We start from the raw sequence: 15,663 nt of genomic DNA on the forward strand, positions 1-15,663 counted from the left end.
TTGTACATTTCTTTGTAAGCATTGGGGTGCATGTGATAGTGGGATCGCGGGGGCTTGACATTACCTTTGTCATGAAAAAGGGGTCCTACAGAAAAGGTTTGGGAACCACTGACCCAGTACAACATGTTTTGTATTAAGAATATTAGCTAAAGCTTAAAAAACTTTTTTTTTTTTACATTAAAGATGAAGATAACATTTAAGTTTTGGGAAATATTGGATTAATGAAGGTTTTTCATTTATTTATCTTTTTATATACATTGACATGCGTACTCATTTATTTTCTATTTATATATTTAGTCATTTAATTAATTAACTAACGACGTACGTTTTGGCCTTTGGGTGGCGCTAATGAATTTTAAACATGAAGTGCCATTCACCATCAAACCGGGGAAGAAGAAGAAGAAGAAGAAGAGAGAGGCGAAGAAGAGTGTCGAGCAGCCAATCATCCGTCGTCTTGTTCTCAACCCGGTAGAAACAAAAGCAGCCGAAGCGAGAAGAAAAACACCATTTATCCTGAACTTTACCTTGAAGTTTTACTCTGATGTAAGTACCGATTTATGATCACACACTTCTGAAGTTTCTATTTAGGTCTGTAGAAGTTTAGAGGCGCTAACTGTTGGAGAGACAATTAAAAACAGCACAGTCATATTCTTTACAAATATGAATCACACCTTTAAAAAAAAAAAATTCAGTTTCTGTGTGTAAAATATAAATATATATCTCAGAGGTTTATTCCGGATATCAGAAATAAAAACGACCATTAAAGAGCAGAACTTTTACGGAATTTACAAACTACAATATTATTAGAATAAATATCTAATTAAAATGAGACAAGGGGATTAGCTTAAATCATATTTGGAAAGAAACTATTAAAGTTCCTTGGCTTGGATATTTTGCATTATTTTTAAGCTTTTACTAAATAAATCTAGCTAATTTCTAAAAGCTTTCCAAGTCACATGAGACTCAGTAAAGTGGCATTTCAGTTAATAAAACTTAGTTGATTAAAATGATAATATTAACTAAAAATAATATTGGCTTGTTTTTCAGTATCACACAAAATGTCGTGTCATTGAAAGAGTAAAAAATCTACATTTATGCATATTCTTGTAGCAGCGGTTATTAATTATAAAGCCCTGCGATGGACTGGTGACCTGTCCAGCTGTACCTGCCTCTCACCTGCTAAATGCTGGGTTAGGCTCCAGCTTAATGGCTGAAGCCGGGTGGATGGATGGAATTGATTTTAGGTAGTTTCACTGGCAAGATTGCTGTCATTAGATCTTTATCCCTTCCCTCTGGTTTGGATCCTGCTCAGCTGTCTTTGAGTAGTTCGAGCTGGTGTCTAAACTCTCAAACGTAGTTTTTCACTGAATCTTCTTTTTGCCCCTTGACAGCTCTCACCCCACTAATTAAAAGTACTTCTAGCTGCGTCCGGCCTGTTATTTTGTCCTTCATTAACTCCTGCCTGTCTTCAGGCTGTGTCCCAACTGCTTTTAATCATGCTCTCGTGCAGCCTCTTTTGAAGAAACCTAATTAAGACTCTTTGATTCTTAACCAATTATAGGCCGATTTCTAAACTTCCCTTTCAAAAGTGTTAGAAAAAATAATGCACATACAATTACAGGCTCAATTAGATTTTAGTGAAGTTTTAGAAAAATTTCAGTCTGGTTTAAGGTAGACCAGGACAGGGTCAGAGCTTTACCGAGGTAGACCAGGACAGGGTCAGAGCTTTACCGAGGTAGACCAGAACAGGGTCAGAGCTTTACAGAGGTAGACCAGAACAGGGTCAGAGCTTTACCGAGGTAGACCAGAACAGGGTCAGAGCTTTACCGAGGTAGACCAGGACAGGGTCAGAGCTTTACCGAGGTAGACCAGAACAGGGTCAGAGCTTTACCGAGGTAGACCAGAACAGGGTCAGAGCTTTACCGAGGTAGACCAGGACAGGGTCAGAGCTTTACCGAGGTAGACCAGAACAGGGTCAGAGCTTTACCGAGGTAGACCAGGACAGGGTCAGAGCTTTACCGAGGTAGACCAGAACAGGGTCAGAGCTTTACCATGTAGACCAGAACAGGGTCAGAGCTTTACCAAGGTAGACCAGAACAGGGTCAGAGCTTTACCAAGGTAGATCTGGCGTAGATACAGAATGAGATAAAAACATAATAATTCCTGGCAATGATGCATTCAAGTGTTATAATAAATCCCAATTTAATGGACAAGTAGTGACAAATGGAAAGCTGTCTATAATTCATTTTAATAGTAGACGCATTAAAGGGGTAGTGCACCCAAAAATATGTTTTGAGCTGTGAACAACACAGACTTACTTAATTGTAATGAAAACCACATATACTGTTGATGGAATTAGTGTTTTTGTGGGTAAAAAATGTCTCATAACGCCCTCTACAGGGTAAAACCAGGTTATGTTTTCTGTGACATAGAGCGGTTATCCACGTCATGAGAAAATTTTAAAACCCTACAGCCCCTCCCTCCAGATGCAGGTAGGTCAGTCTGGTTTTAAAACCAATCGCTCAACATCATCGGCACAAATTTATTTAACAGAAGAAATATCCAACACAATAGATAAAAACATTATTGTGTTAGTGTCTTTGTGGATTTATAAAAGGTTTTGGCATTTTAGATCATGATAATTTTCTTAAAAAAAGAAAAGAAACTACAAATGTGATATCATAGTTACTTGGAAACAGTAAATAATATGTTGGGATAATATGAAATCAGAGTTAAACAGTATCATCTGTGGCGTACCTCAGGGATCAGTACTTGGGCCAAAGCTTTTCATTTTCTATCTCAATCAAATTTTAAGTGTTTCCAAAATGTTTAAATGTTTTCTGTATGCAAATGACACAACTTTACTGGTGGTTAAAAAAAGAATAAAAAAAGAAGAGTAAAGGAAACTGTGTTCTTAGGTGTTCTGTCCGATAAATGTTTACGCAGGAAATTTCATATAATTCACATAAAATGACAACATCTTAGACAACTGCCATCTTACAAAAAGTGAAAGAGTTGTTGATAAGAAAGCATTAATTCTGATATATAATTTATTGATTACGCCATGTCTGACCTATTGTGTTGATGTCTGGGGCAGTACATGTAAAACTTACACTGTTTTCAGTTTATAAAAAAAAGCTTGAAGAATATTCTGCAACATTAAATACGGAGATCAAAGCCATTATTCATTCATTCAGTCAGTGAGTTTTTCAAGTTTTCTGATGTAGTGGATTACTGTATGTTAAAGATTATAAACACATAAGAACATATTCACATCTAATATTTAGATTCTTAAAAAAATATTCTTTTCTCTAAGAAAACCAGATTTGTAACTCAATCGATGGAAGTATTTCTGTAAAAGCATGTAGTAAATGCAATACTCTGGACAGAGAAGTGAAAGAAGCTAAATCAACTGAGATCTTTGGGGAAAAGGGGCTAAAGTTCATTTACTGAATAAATATGTGTTAATGGTTCTATGTTGTCAGGTAGAAATGAGTGACTATATCAGCCTTTTTTATTTATATTTTTAATTATCCGTTTGCTTTGTGTGGGTTTTTTTATATTAATTTAAAATTTTGTGTATGTATTTAGAGTTTATTGTCAGGTAAAATAGATTTTTTTTTTCTTTCTGCTCTCCTTCATTCTTGTTTTTGGATTATTTTTTATGCTACGAAGTTGCAGCTGTGAATGTCCAGACTGTTAAATAAAGGTTTGATAAAGTTTGATGTTCCCAGTCTAACACACAGAGTTGTGTTGAGCTTACTCTTCAGGTATATTGTTGCTGATACCAGTGAAACCTGACAGTGAAGCTGAATGGTTCTTCTTTTCCCAATAGTGTCAAATGCTTTCTACTGGAGATGTCCAAAGTTGTCTTCGGAAACTGGAAGTTCTTCTGCGATCGATCAAGTACCCTGAAAATGTCGACTATGATGGGTAAGCCAATCCCCTCTGCTTTTTCTCTTTAAACCCAAGCATAGTTATAGCTTTTCAAAGTTATTTGAAGTAAGAGCTGCTGCTTTGAGTGAATTTAAAACCACAGTAATAAAAATCCAGGTCTAATTCAACCCGTAGCCCCACTCGGTCCTGCATGTAAACTGCTTCTGCAGCGTGTCAGGGGTCAAAGGTGTGTAGGTGTGTCAGTACAGTCAAGGAAAAGGCTGATTCACTTAACAGATCATTTTTAAAATACACACCCTGCCAGATTTCCTGAGTGTATCTAACTTCAGGACTGATAGTTTCTGTATACTGTGGAAGTACTTTGAGGACCATCATGCAGACAGTAGATGAGTCTTTTATCCATCTCTGAACCGGTTTCTGAATCGGTGAAAAAATGAACGGCACCAGTTTAATCAAAAGTACCCAGATTTCTTCTCTGTTTTAAAAGAAACATAAAGACCAACATCTTCAGGTGAAACACCGCCCCCTGGTGGTGATATCCCTAAGTTGCTAAATCCATCCATCCATTTTCTGTACGGCTTAGTCCAACTCAGGGCTTCTTTCTGGAAACTACATTATAAAATGCTTTACACTGAAAGCTGGAGCCTGTTCCAGCAGTTAGCAGGTGAGAGACGGGTACACCTGGTCAGGTCAGCAGTCCATCACAGGGCCAGCACAGAGAGACAAACAACCACTAAGTAAAGTAAATTCCAGCTAAATCTCCTCTGCTGTATACAGAATAAATCAACACTACATATTAACTCTGGATTCTCTTGGAGAAAATAGATGGAAGGCTACAGGACCTCTACCTGGACTCGGGAGGCTACTTTCTGGAAACTACATTATAAAAATGCTTCAGAAAGCAGGAAAAACATCTGGCTAGCTTTAATTTCCAGACTTTTGATTTCCAGGCCATATATCTGAAATTAAATATGGTTTCCTCTAAGGACTATTGCACACTGATGACAAAAAAGGCATCGACCTCATGCTGAGTCAATTTATGTTTGAACAGTGAAGTTTTCCATAAAAAAAGTTGTGACCTTCACTTTTTCCGTCCTTATAATTTAACCTTCAGTAAATGAACTGGTTGCTGTAAGTCCAACCAGTCGGACAGAATTAAAACAGGAGAGCATTGAATGTCAGTTACATTAGGCAAGGCAAGGTTATTTGTATAGCACATTTCATGTAGAAGACAATTCAAGGTGCTTTACATAAAACATTAAAGCATCACAGCAGGTGCAGGAAGCAATAACAAGTGCAGTAAAAACAAACTTTAAACAGAAATAAAATAAATAAAAACAGAAAGAAAAAAGCTAAATTAAAACCAGTGAAAAGCCAGAACTAAAGTTCCAGTGTGAGGAATAAAAGGTTCTGATAAAAAGCAGCAAATAGAAAAGTTTTAACCCTGATGTAAAACTGCCGAGTCAGCAAACTTGCAGTTTTCTGGAAGTTTGTTCCACATGTGAGGAGCATGAAAGCTGAACGCTGCCTCTCCGTGTTTATTTCTGACTCTAGGAACAGGAAGTAGACCTGACCCTGATGACCTGAGGGAGCTGGTTCAGAAGATCCTAGATGAATTCTGGTCCTAAACCATTCAGGTCTTTGTAAACTAGCAGCAGGATTTTGAAGTCAGTTCTTTGCCAGACAGGAAGCCAGTGTAAAGATCTGAGGACTGAAGTTCTGACCTTTCCAGACTTTACGATACTTCACATAATGATTATAAATCTTTTTCTGAAACTGTCAGTCTAAAGTCAGTCATATTTGAATGAAAACTCAGGTTTTGTCTGACTGATCTTGTTTTAATGTCATCAGGCTTTCCAAAGGAGATCCATCAGCTTTTCTGCCTATAATGAGTTTCACCCTCACCACCTTCTCTCCAGCTTTTGCGGAGCAGCTCATAAAAGCTGGACTGGAACTGAGTGGCAAAACCGACCTACGATTCACTGACACTCTTTATAAGGTAACACTTGTGATTTAGGGCTCCTGAAGAGAAAAACTTTGTTAGGCATGTATATGGAGATTTAATAAGATTTAGGACTGTTTATACAAAGAACACAAGCCCAGAGCAGTATAAGGAAATCATAAGAAGTTTATTTATAAATTAATGGAAAATGGAAACCCCTTAAGAATGCTACTTGGTCCACAAAAATGGGTTTGAATCAGAAAAAAATCATGTTCAGCTCTAGAATTGAATATCATTCACTGCTAGTAAAATAAATTACAACCCCAGTACCAAACAGTTGGTATGGACACTGTTTGACATGTAATTAAAATTTATAACATTTATAAATCTCCGTTTCATTAATAGACCTCCACACACACTAATGCACACCCCATGGACACTAATACACACATACAGGCACTAATAAACCCCCACGGACACTTGCCTCTCGTTTCCATCGAGTGCGTGTGTGCCGTGGTCTGGCTGCTCCACGGTTTTGTTCCGACCTCCGCGGCGGGTCAGTCCATACCGGGATCGTGTCAGGTGCGGAACGCCCACGAGTGCAGTCCACCTAGCTGGATCCATGACATCATGAAATCACAGGAATATCTTGTGATTCTCCACTTCCAGGATAAATATCACATCGTCCATGATGAAAAATAAAAACTCCGAGACACCCTGACCGGTTAATCCGGTTCTACAGCGCAAATCTGCGCAGGGGCTTTTATTTTGAAAATACAACAAGTTTTTACACTGCTCCCGTGTCTGATTTCTTGTGTGCCCCTATCTGAACTGCTAAGTTTACCATGTTCTTGACATGTGCTCTGTCAAAAATTGACTGTGTGCATAAGTTTAGCGTAAAGCCGCGACACGGCGTTTCTGGGACGCTTCTGTCACACACCGCGGCACCCGAACGTATCAGCTGAATCTCCCCTTAGCTCCCCCGTAATTCGAGCCCTGCAATACACCCCCGCAGGCCCTAATACACCCCTACAGACACTAGGGGTGGGAATTCTTTGGCACATCACAATTTAATTCGATCATGATTCAGATGGCCTCACTGAGACCTGTGAAACAGCTTGTATCTTTGATCTGGATCAAACTTTGCCCATGAACATCTCCCCAGACTAACGTGACTTTCCGAGCAAACCGTACCTCCCACAGAAGCCCACGTACTTTCACACACTGGCGTTTCATGAAGAGGGTGTAAGACGATTTGACACTCAGCCATCTTGTTTATGTGTGCACCACAGATGTTCCAGGTGCTGCACTCCTGCATTTTCCAGTTCCACCTTTTGCATTCCTCAGCATTAATATTAACACGCTTTAAGGAAAAAAATTAACATTTGTGTGTTTTCCGCCTCTACATCGTGATGCATACAAAAAATTACTTTTCCCCTACACCCATATACACTAATCCACCACCATAGACCCTAAAGTCCTGCTTCCACCAGCAGTTCCTGCTCCGTACAGGACAGGGCAGTGTGCACTTTTTTTAAAACTAAATTAACTAAACATTGGATTTATTGTTGTTTAAAGCCACATGCCTGCTGGCTATCCATCATTCTCCTCTTTTGTTTCTGGGTCGCATTCCTCTTCATTATAAATCAAGGAAGATGTTATACCAGTATTACATAATACTATTACGTAGCTGACACATTTATCACTATCCAGCTAATATGCTGCCTACTGGGTGAAGGTTCAGTTATCTGTGAAAAATGCAGCAGATCAGGATTCACAGAACCATCCCATCCCAACCTGGAACCGCTAGTGGAAACGGGCTTTAATACAATCAGAGGTCCAGGCTTTTCAACTGGGTCCCTACAGCTGATGTCAACAAAAGTTTGCCTGAATGCAGGTCGTCTCATGCAGGTTGTGATTCCTGAAAATAAACAGTGTGTCAGTAAAACTTCTCTGATGTTCTGCAGAAGATGGAGGTGACGCCACAAAAAGTCTCACACAATCAAACGGCAGAAAACAACGTGGGAATATGATGTTTATTTTGTATTTAACTACATGTGAAAAATAATTGATCGTCTCAATTACCACCAGACCAGAATTAGTTTTTATTGGCATATATGTTATTGCTGTTCCTGTAAATAACTTTTGAATTTATGGTAAATCAGTGAATAGTTTAGTTAATCCACATGTGATAAACTTCTGAAGCAGTAACCAGGGTAAAGATCTCGTCACCTCAGTATGTTTTCTGTCCAGGTGCTGCGAGATGTCTTCCACTATAAGCCCGTCCTGACCAAACAGCAGTTCCTCCTGACTGGTTTCTCTCAGAGGAAACTTTCTTTTCTTTGTGATCTCATTAACTTGGTCCTGCACAAACACAAACAGCTGAACAAGGTACGCAGTCATCTGTTCATTCAGGTTAGTGGAGAAGGAGCTTCAACTTTAGACTCTATGTCAATGGGCCATGTAGTCACGTGGTGCTACATAAAGGTAGCTGTATCAGTGTGTGTTTGTGTGTTTTCTAGCCTAGAGTCCGATGCCCCATGTCAAACAGAAATATCAGCGTGGACGTTCATCCATCCCAGACTGATGCAGATAATGTAAGCTCATGGTAGAGTTCTGACATATCAGTTAAAATTTTCATGTTCTTTATAGTTTATTAAACAGTAGTCAGTGTTTCAGAGAACACAGAAAGATATTCACCCTGAACACACCTGAAAATGAGGTGCCTCAGTCACCCTCTCAGAGTTTTTTAGAGGATTTAATAGATGAGTCAGGTGTATTGCTAAAAACAAGAATTCATATAATACATTTTTAGCCAAATTCTAATGTATTTCTCTGTGTTTTAGGTGCCCAAGAAGAAGAACCAGCCCACTTTTATTGCAAATCCAATCCTCACAGAAGCATCTTCCCACCACAACGTAACCTGTGCCTCTGATGTCAAGTTCCATTCGTATGATTCTTCTGGAAATGAGACCAACCAGCTGCAAGAAGGAAAAGAGCTGGAGGAGGAAAACGTCTGGGTAATTCTTAGTTAACCTGATACCGATGGTAGCATCAGAAATACTCCCCAATCCTGCCAAAAGTAAGGGGATCAGGTCGGCGAGTATTTCTATCTAAACACCATCCGATATCACAGAAATGGAATCATAATTCTCTTTTCTCTGTCCAACCCCACCACACACACACAGGAAGTTACACAGTCCTGCATGGCGAAGAGAAGCAGGTTCATGTGTGTCACTATTATACTAACATTTAGCATTAGCGCTATGTTAGCAATTTGGCATTATTACTGGTTAGAAAATCCCGAAACAGTGACATGCCTCATATGCAGGGCTGATGTTTCCAGAGGCGGCTTTAATGCTTCCAGCTTTAATACCAGGAACCTGATAAAGCATCTGGGTTGTCACAGCGTTAAAAAGCATAAGGAGTTTGTTGTCTTAAAGGAAAAGTGCAACAAACTACAGCAACAGCAAACAAGCAAATGCTATTAAAAATGCAAGAAATTCACAAAATAAAGCCAGAAAGCCCCCACAATAACACGTTTTAGAATTTATTGTTCTGGATGACCCACCCCTGTCCAACGTAGAAAACCTTCACTGTAAGTCCAATCCCAAGATTTTCTTAACACAAATTCTTTAAACTGAGTTTATTTAGTCAATAATTAAAAACAACTCAGAGGCAACCATTGTTTTCATGTGTTAATTGATGTTAATAACCTAAGCTAGAAAACTGAATGATAGTAACAATATTATACATAAGCCTATAATAAATATAATTTATTTAAATTATAAATGTAATAAAGCTTAATAAAATAACACAGGTATCAGATCAGTACTCTGTGTTGGTAAATACCCAAACCGCAGGTAATGGAATCGGTATTATACAGAAAAAAATGGTATTGGAACATCCCCATTAACTCTTCACCAAATCTCTCTTCAGATTACGTACAAGTCTGGGAAAGATATATTGGTTTATTAAAAATGTTGGGACACCACGGAACAGAAGCTCTGATTTGTGGATTTCAACCTTAACTTTTACTGTGAAAGAGAACAAACTTCCTTTCCAGGCACTCCCACCAACTTCAATTCAGTTCAGTGCCATTATTGTCATTACACATGCAGCGCGACTTCTGGTCACCCCAGTTACATAAAACACACAAGAACAATGGTACATACACAGTGAGTATATTGGAAGTTATATATTAAAATCAATAATAATAAAATAAATAAAATCTACATGACTGACTAGTGCTTATGTGATTAATGTGTTCTAATAAAGTGGAAGGGGTCATGAGTTTTTTTTTTTTTTTTTTTCCCCCCTCAATAGGCTGATGGCAAATGGATAAAAAACTGTCTCTGAACTGAGTCGTCCGTGCTCTGGCAGCTCTGCTGCGTCTGCCAAAGGGCAACAGTTCACAGTGGTGGTGGCCAGGGTGGGAGGAGTCCTTAATGGTGTTAGGAACCGGGATTGTTTAAACTCAACCTATGCCCAAACCTAATCTGAAGTGGTCGCCGTTTTACTCCGCGTTTCTGCAATTATCCTGCAATAACCTAGTTGTCCAAACTCTATTAACGCACACATAACTACACACACGCACACACAGTCACCCTCACACTGGTGATTGTTTCTCTATTGTACAGTTACAAGTACTTTTTTATAATGTGGGAAACTTTATCAATGGTATTTAATAACTAAATTATAACTAATTAATAATCATAATACTTACAGTATTAAAGGATAAGTTGTTCTGTGATCAGTGTGTATTGTAAATACTGCTGGTTGTGAAGGTCAGTGCTCGGATTCATCGCCTTCACTACTGCTCTGTCCATGTCCTATCTGTCCAAGATTGACACATACAGAGACGGACAGTCCAGACTGATAGTATAGTTATTATTTCTGGAATTTCTCCAGTGGTGCTTTGAGGTCATATTTTTATGTTAATGGTTTTGTTAAATATTAATAATTCCATTGACACTTATTAATAACTAATAACTACACTTGCTCCTATCAAAACCCAACAATTAAGTAAAAGTAAAGTTTACAGCAGTTTATCCACTTTCTACACAATGATAGCAATCAATAATAATAATAATTAAAGCCGCAAGCGGCATCTATCGGGTCCGAGCGGCCTGGACCCCGCCGCCCGATGTCGCCATGACAACAGGTGGTGTAATGCGTTAAGCACCCAACCTGTATGAATGATGTCAAGTTTGGTGCAGTTCCCATTTATTCCTGTGGAGATATGAGCAAACCGTGTTTCATGGCGAGAAGGTGTTTTTCCGTGGGTTGCCACGGTTACAGGCTTTTTCCTATTAGAAAGATTTGAATAGCGTTTGTTCACCAACTTGTCAGTAACGTTCCCACCAAGTTTGGAGTCTATGGCACGAATCCCCTCAGACTAGTTCGTTCAAATGGCAGTGAAATCCAAGATGGCGGCCACCCCGTTGCCATGGCAACAGGTGTTTGATTGACTTCTTTGCTGGACTTGGGGTGTCACACGTATGAATACTGTGAAGTTTGGTGGAGATCCCATGTATTTCTGTGGAGATATGAGCAAACCGTGTTTCATGGCGAGAAGGCGTTTTTCCGTCTGTTGCCACGGTAACATGCTTTCTGCTATTAGAAAGATTTAAATAGCGTTTGGTCCCCAACTTGTCAGGAAGCTTCCCACCAAGTTTGGAGTCAATCGCACGAATCCCCTCAGACTAGTTCGTTCAAATACGATGTGTGTAAAGTGGAAAAAATGGCAAAAAAATGGCCGCACACGCCAAGATGGCGGGCACCCTGTTGCCATGGCGACAGGTGTTACATTGAGTTTTTTGGTCAACACGGGGTGGTACACGTGTGTGCCGAGTTTCGTCTTCCTACGTTGAAGTAGACTTCCTGGGCCCCATTCATGTGGTGATTTTTGGTGACTCTAGGTGGCGCTGTTGAGCCAATTTTGCATTGAAGAGTATGCAGACCTTATAATATCCGATTTTCGCCGGGCTTGACGTGTGTGCCAAGTTTCACAACTTTTCATGGGTTTTTAGGGGGTCAAATTTGGCGTCGAAATGCTTAGGAGGAGGAGGAGGAGAATAAACATTTCAACCACAATAGGGCCTTGCCATACTTTGTATGGCTCGGACCCTAATAATAAATTATAGACGACTGCTTTTCCTCCTGTAGCTCCAACTGGAATATCAGTAGATCACTTCCCGGTAGATCACTTCCTGGATTCCCTTGACTCCATGCCGAAGCGTTCTTGGGCAAGATATTGAACCCCATGATGAATAAAATATAATGAGGCATATCTTACCCCAGGCTTGACCAGGTAATGGTCGAGTAATTGTAAAGGTAAATAGTGGGTAATGAATTATTAGCATCTGACAGTATGAAGCTAAACAAGTTATGCTACTTAGAGACTTCTTATCCTGAACACTAAGAAAAGCCTGGTGATTTCTTTGGAAATGAACTCACCTGGTAGAAGGTTAATGGATCGGGCCTTGACATTGTTGTGGATGACAAGGGGCCCTCAGGAAAAGTTTGGGAGCTTCTGGTGTGTGTATATATAGCAACAGCAGTGCTGTATGAGCATGTGTGTGAATGAGTGAATGTGATATGTAGTGTAAAAGCACTTTGAGTGGTCAACATGTGACTAGAAAAGCACTATATACAGTTGATATATACAGTTTAACCAGAAGTTTACATACAGTGTTAAAGATATAAATAAACCTTTTTTTCTATCACTGTTGGAAATTAAAGCAGACTCAACCTCTCCTGTTTTAGGTCCGTGAGGATTACCAAAATTATTTCTATTTGGCAAATGCTGCAATAATGGGAGAAAGAATATTTCTTACAGCTTATGAAAACCCAAAAATCTATCTCAGAAAATTTGAATATTACAGGAAATGAATAAAAAAAAAAAAGGATATTGAACCCAGCAGTGTGACCATGTGAAGAGTCTATTCTTGCATATGAACCCAGTTCTTGGTCTGAGCTCTTCTGCATGGATTTCTGCCTCCCTGCGGCGTGGCATGGACATTATCAGCCTGTGGTCCTGCTGGGGTGGAATTGAAGACCAGGATGCTTCAATAGCGGCCTTCAGCTCTTCTGCATTGCTTGGTCTCTGTGTATATTCCTCTTGGCAATGCTGCATAGATTTTCTACGGGGTTCAGGTCTGGAGAGTTTGCTGGCCAGTCCAGCACAGTAATCCTTGGTCATTGAACCAGGTTCTGGTTCTTGAGGCAGTGTGGGCAGGTGTGAAGTCCTGCTGGAAAATAAAGTCAGCATCTCTTAAAAGCTCCAAAAAGTACCCTAAAAGGTCCTGGTAGATGCTGCGTGGACTTTGGACTTAATAAAGCCCAGTGGACCAACACTGGCAGATGGCATGGCTCCCACATCACCACCCACTGTGGAAACTTCACGCTGCACTTTAAGGGTCTCGAATTATTCATTAATTTCCTGTACCGCTTTGTCCATTAAGGGCCGCGGAGAAGCTGGAACCTATCCCAGCAATTAAAAGGTGGGAGGCAGGTACACCTGGACAGGTAGAGAGACCAGTTACCCTAACTCAACTGGGAGGTGGGAGGAAGCCTGAGTACCCGGAGAGAACCCTCAAACCTGCAAACCCCACACAGAAAGACCACTGTTCGAACCGAGGCTCAAACCAGGGATCATCTTCCCGCATAGGATCCTTACTAAATGTGTATGTGCACCCAAAAACCAAAGTTTCTAATAAGCAAACCTTCACAAGTTGTAGAAGTCCTGTCACCACCAGTAGACGATGTGGTCCTTTCCTGATCCACGTTGATTTATTTTAAAAACTGATGGCACCTGTGTTGAGGTTTTGTCCTTTTCTGCTGTGTTTTACTGTCAAGTGAAGGTAAAAAAATAAATAAATAAATAAAAAATCGCCATTTAAAATTCCGTCACAAAGCACTGCCAAGAAGAAAGAACACAAACTGTTGGATGATCTCCATCCTCCATGTTTGAGTCATTTTTTGGTTCTACTTTAAGGATGGCACTGCGATGGTGTCATGCTATAACATAGCTGAGGCATCTATCACTATCTGGCTGATGCTATTGGTAGGGTTACGGTTGGCTGTGGAAATGCAGTGAGATTATATTTTACAAACCATGTCCACACCCTAACCACCTTGTTCCAACCCGCACCCGTTGGTGCAAACAAGGTTTAAGAAAGTCCCTCAGTGGGCAAACTGCTTTGTTGCAACAGTACAGGTGCAGTAAGCAGACACACAGGTGATAGCAAACAAGAACACACACACACAAATAATAATTAACACAGTTTCTGGTCTGACAGGGTGAGTATGTACAGTATATTAATATCTACATAAACATGTAAAGACAGTTTCCATGTGTTCATTGTAAAGTGTGACAGCAGCAGGAGGAAAGACCTGCGGTATCTCTCCTTCCCACAGCCAGGATGGATCAGTCTGTCCCTGAAGCTGCTCCAGACCAGACAATGGTCCTGCAGGGGGGGACTCATGGTCCAGCTTGGTCCACTGTTGACAAATCTGTAGAAATGTGGTTTAACATCACACCCAGACCTTTATAAGTTGTAAGGATCCATTTGATCCACTCAGCTCTCCTTGGCAGATTGAACGCATTTCAGCATCTAAATGTCTTTTGTCTTTTAGTCGTCGGAGGTAGAAGGAAGACTCTCAGCATTGGAGGCTCAAATCCAGAGTCATCTTTCGGAGTTCAGTAGACTCAGTCTTCTGGAGAAACGTATAGAGGAACTGGAGAAGCGTAGAACGACGGATGAGGTTAATGAGATATTCTCTGTTTTATGACAGAAAAAAGGAACTACAGCATCAGCTGACAGTCTTCTCATTTATCACCTACTCTCCTAGAATGGCGGACAAAATGTCGTCATATCCAGAGAAAGCTGGGAAAATCTGATGAGCAGAGTTCTCCTCCTAGAAACTAAACTTGAACTCGGCAGCACACAGGTAGGACAGAAATGAAAATACTTGGACATAATGAATCTCATTACAGCATTTACGTTCTTTTCCCCAAAAGCTGTTAGGGGAGCTTAGAGGTTGTTTTCCAGAGAAGGAATTTTCAAATGTCCCTTCAGCACAACATAAACCAGAAAATGTTTCTGACCAGCAGGTCAGTTTATTCATTGTGTTTCCCATGAATCAGCTGACCCAGAGAAATTTTTCTGAATAAATATTAGTGTTTACAAAAAAATAGAAAATTAATGCTTAGCAAAATGGCATCTTCATGTGAATTCATGGCATCCTTGTGGCATCTACATGGTATCTACTTTATGTGGCATTTTCATGGCTGCTCTGAGTCATGCTCAATGTGTCTTTGTAGCACCTTCATGGTGTGTTTGGGGCTTCTTCATGAAATCTTAGTGGCATCTTCATGGCATCCTCTTAGTGTCTTTGGGGCAGCTTCATGGTGCATTCGTTTCTTCTTTGTGGCATGTACAATGCATCTCAATGGTGTCTTCATGGTGTCTTTGTGGAATCTTTGACATCTTTGCAGCATCTTTAGGGCATCTTCATGGTGTCTTTGTGATATCTTTCTAGCCTTTGACATCTTTGTGGTATCTTCATGGCTTCTTAATGGCATCTTGGAGACGTCTTCGTGGTATCTTCATGGCTTCTTAATGGCATCTTGGAGGAATTTTTTACTATCTTTATGGCTTCTTAATGGCATCATGGAGGCATCGTTGTGGTATCTTCTTGGCTTCTTAATGGCATCTTGGAGGCATCGTTGTGGTATCTTCATGGCTTCTTAATGGCATCTTGGAGGCATCGTTGTGGTATCTTCATGGCTTCTTAATGGCATCTTGGAGGCATCTTTG

The 15,663-nt window shown here is 40.0% G+C and overlaps 1 protein-coding gene across 2 annotated transcripts in view; it reads left to right on the forward strand.

The window, feature by feature from the left end:
• Positions 1-395: 395 nt before the first annotated feature.
• Positions 396-15,663, forward strand: part of cep44 (centrosomal protein 44) — a 24,981-nt gene continuing 9,713 nt past the window's right edge. Inside the window, exons 1-8 of one of the 2 annotated variants that reach the window (XM_041981882.1) lie at positions 396-543; positions 3,836-3,933; positions 5,749-5,896; positions 8,093-8,254; positions 8,362-8,436; positions 8,686-8,859; positions 14,480-14,608; positions 14,696-14,794. In XM_041981882.1, coding sequence (XP_041837816.1) covers positions 3,842-3,933; positions 5,749-5,896; positions 8,093-8,254; positions 8,362-8,436; positions 8,686-8,859; positions 14,480-14,608; positions 14,696-14,794 — 879 coding nt within the window. In that variant the 5' untranslated portion in view covers positions 396-543; positions 3,836-3,841. The remainder of the gene's footprint in view (positions 544-3,835; positions 3,934-5,748; positions 5,897-8,092; positions 8,255-8,361; positions 8,437-8,685; positions 8,860-14,479; positions 14,609-14,695; positions 14,795-15,663) is intronic. The other variant, XM_041981883.1, reaches the window with a different exon arrangement.

This window comes from Melanotaenia boesemani, chromosome 4, assembly GCF_017639745.1.
Source record: "Melanotaenia boesemani isolate fMelBoe1 chromosome 4, fMelBoe1.pri, whole genome shotgun sequence".
NCBI lineage: Eukaryota > Metazoa > Chordata > Actinopteri > Atheriniformes > Melanotaeniidae > Melanotaenia > Melanotaenia boesemani.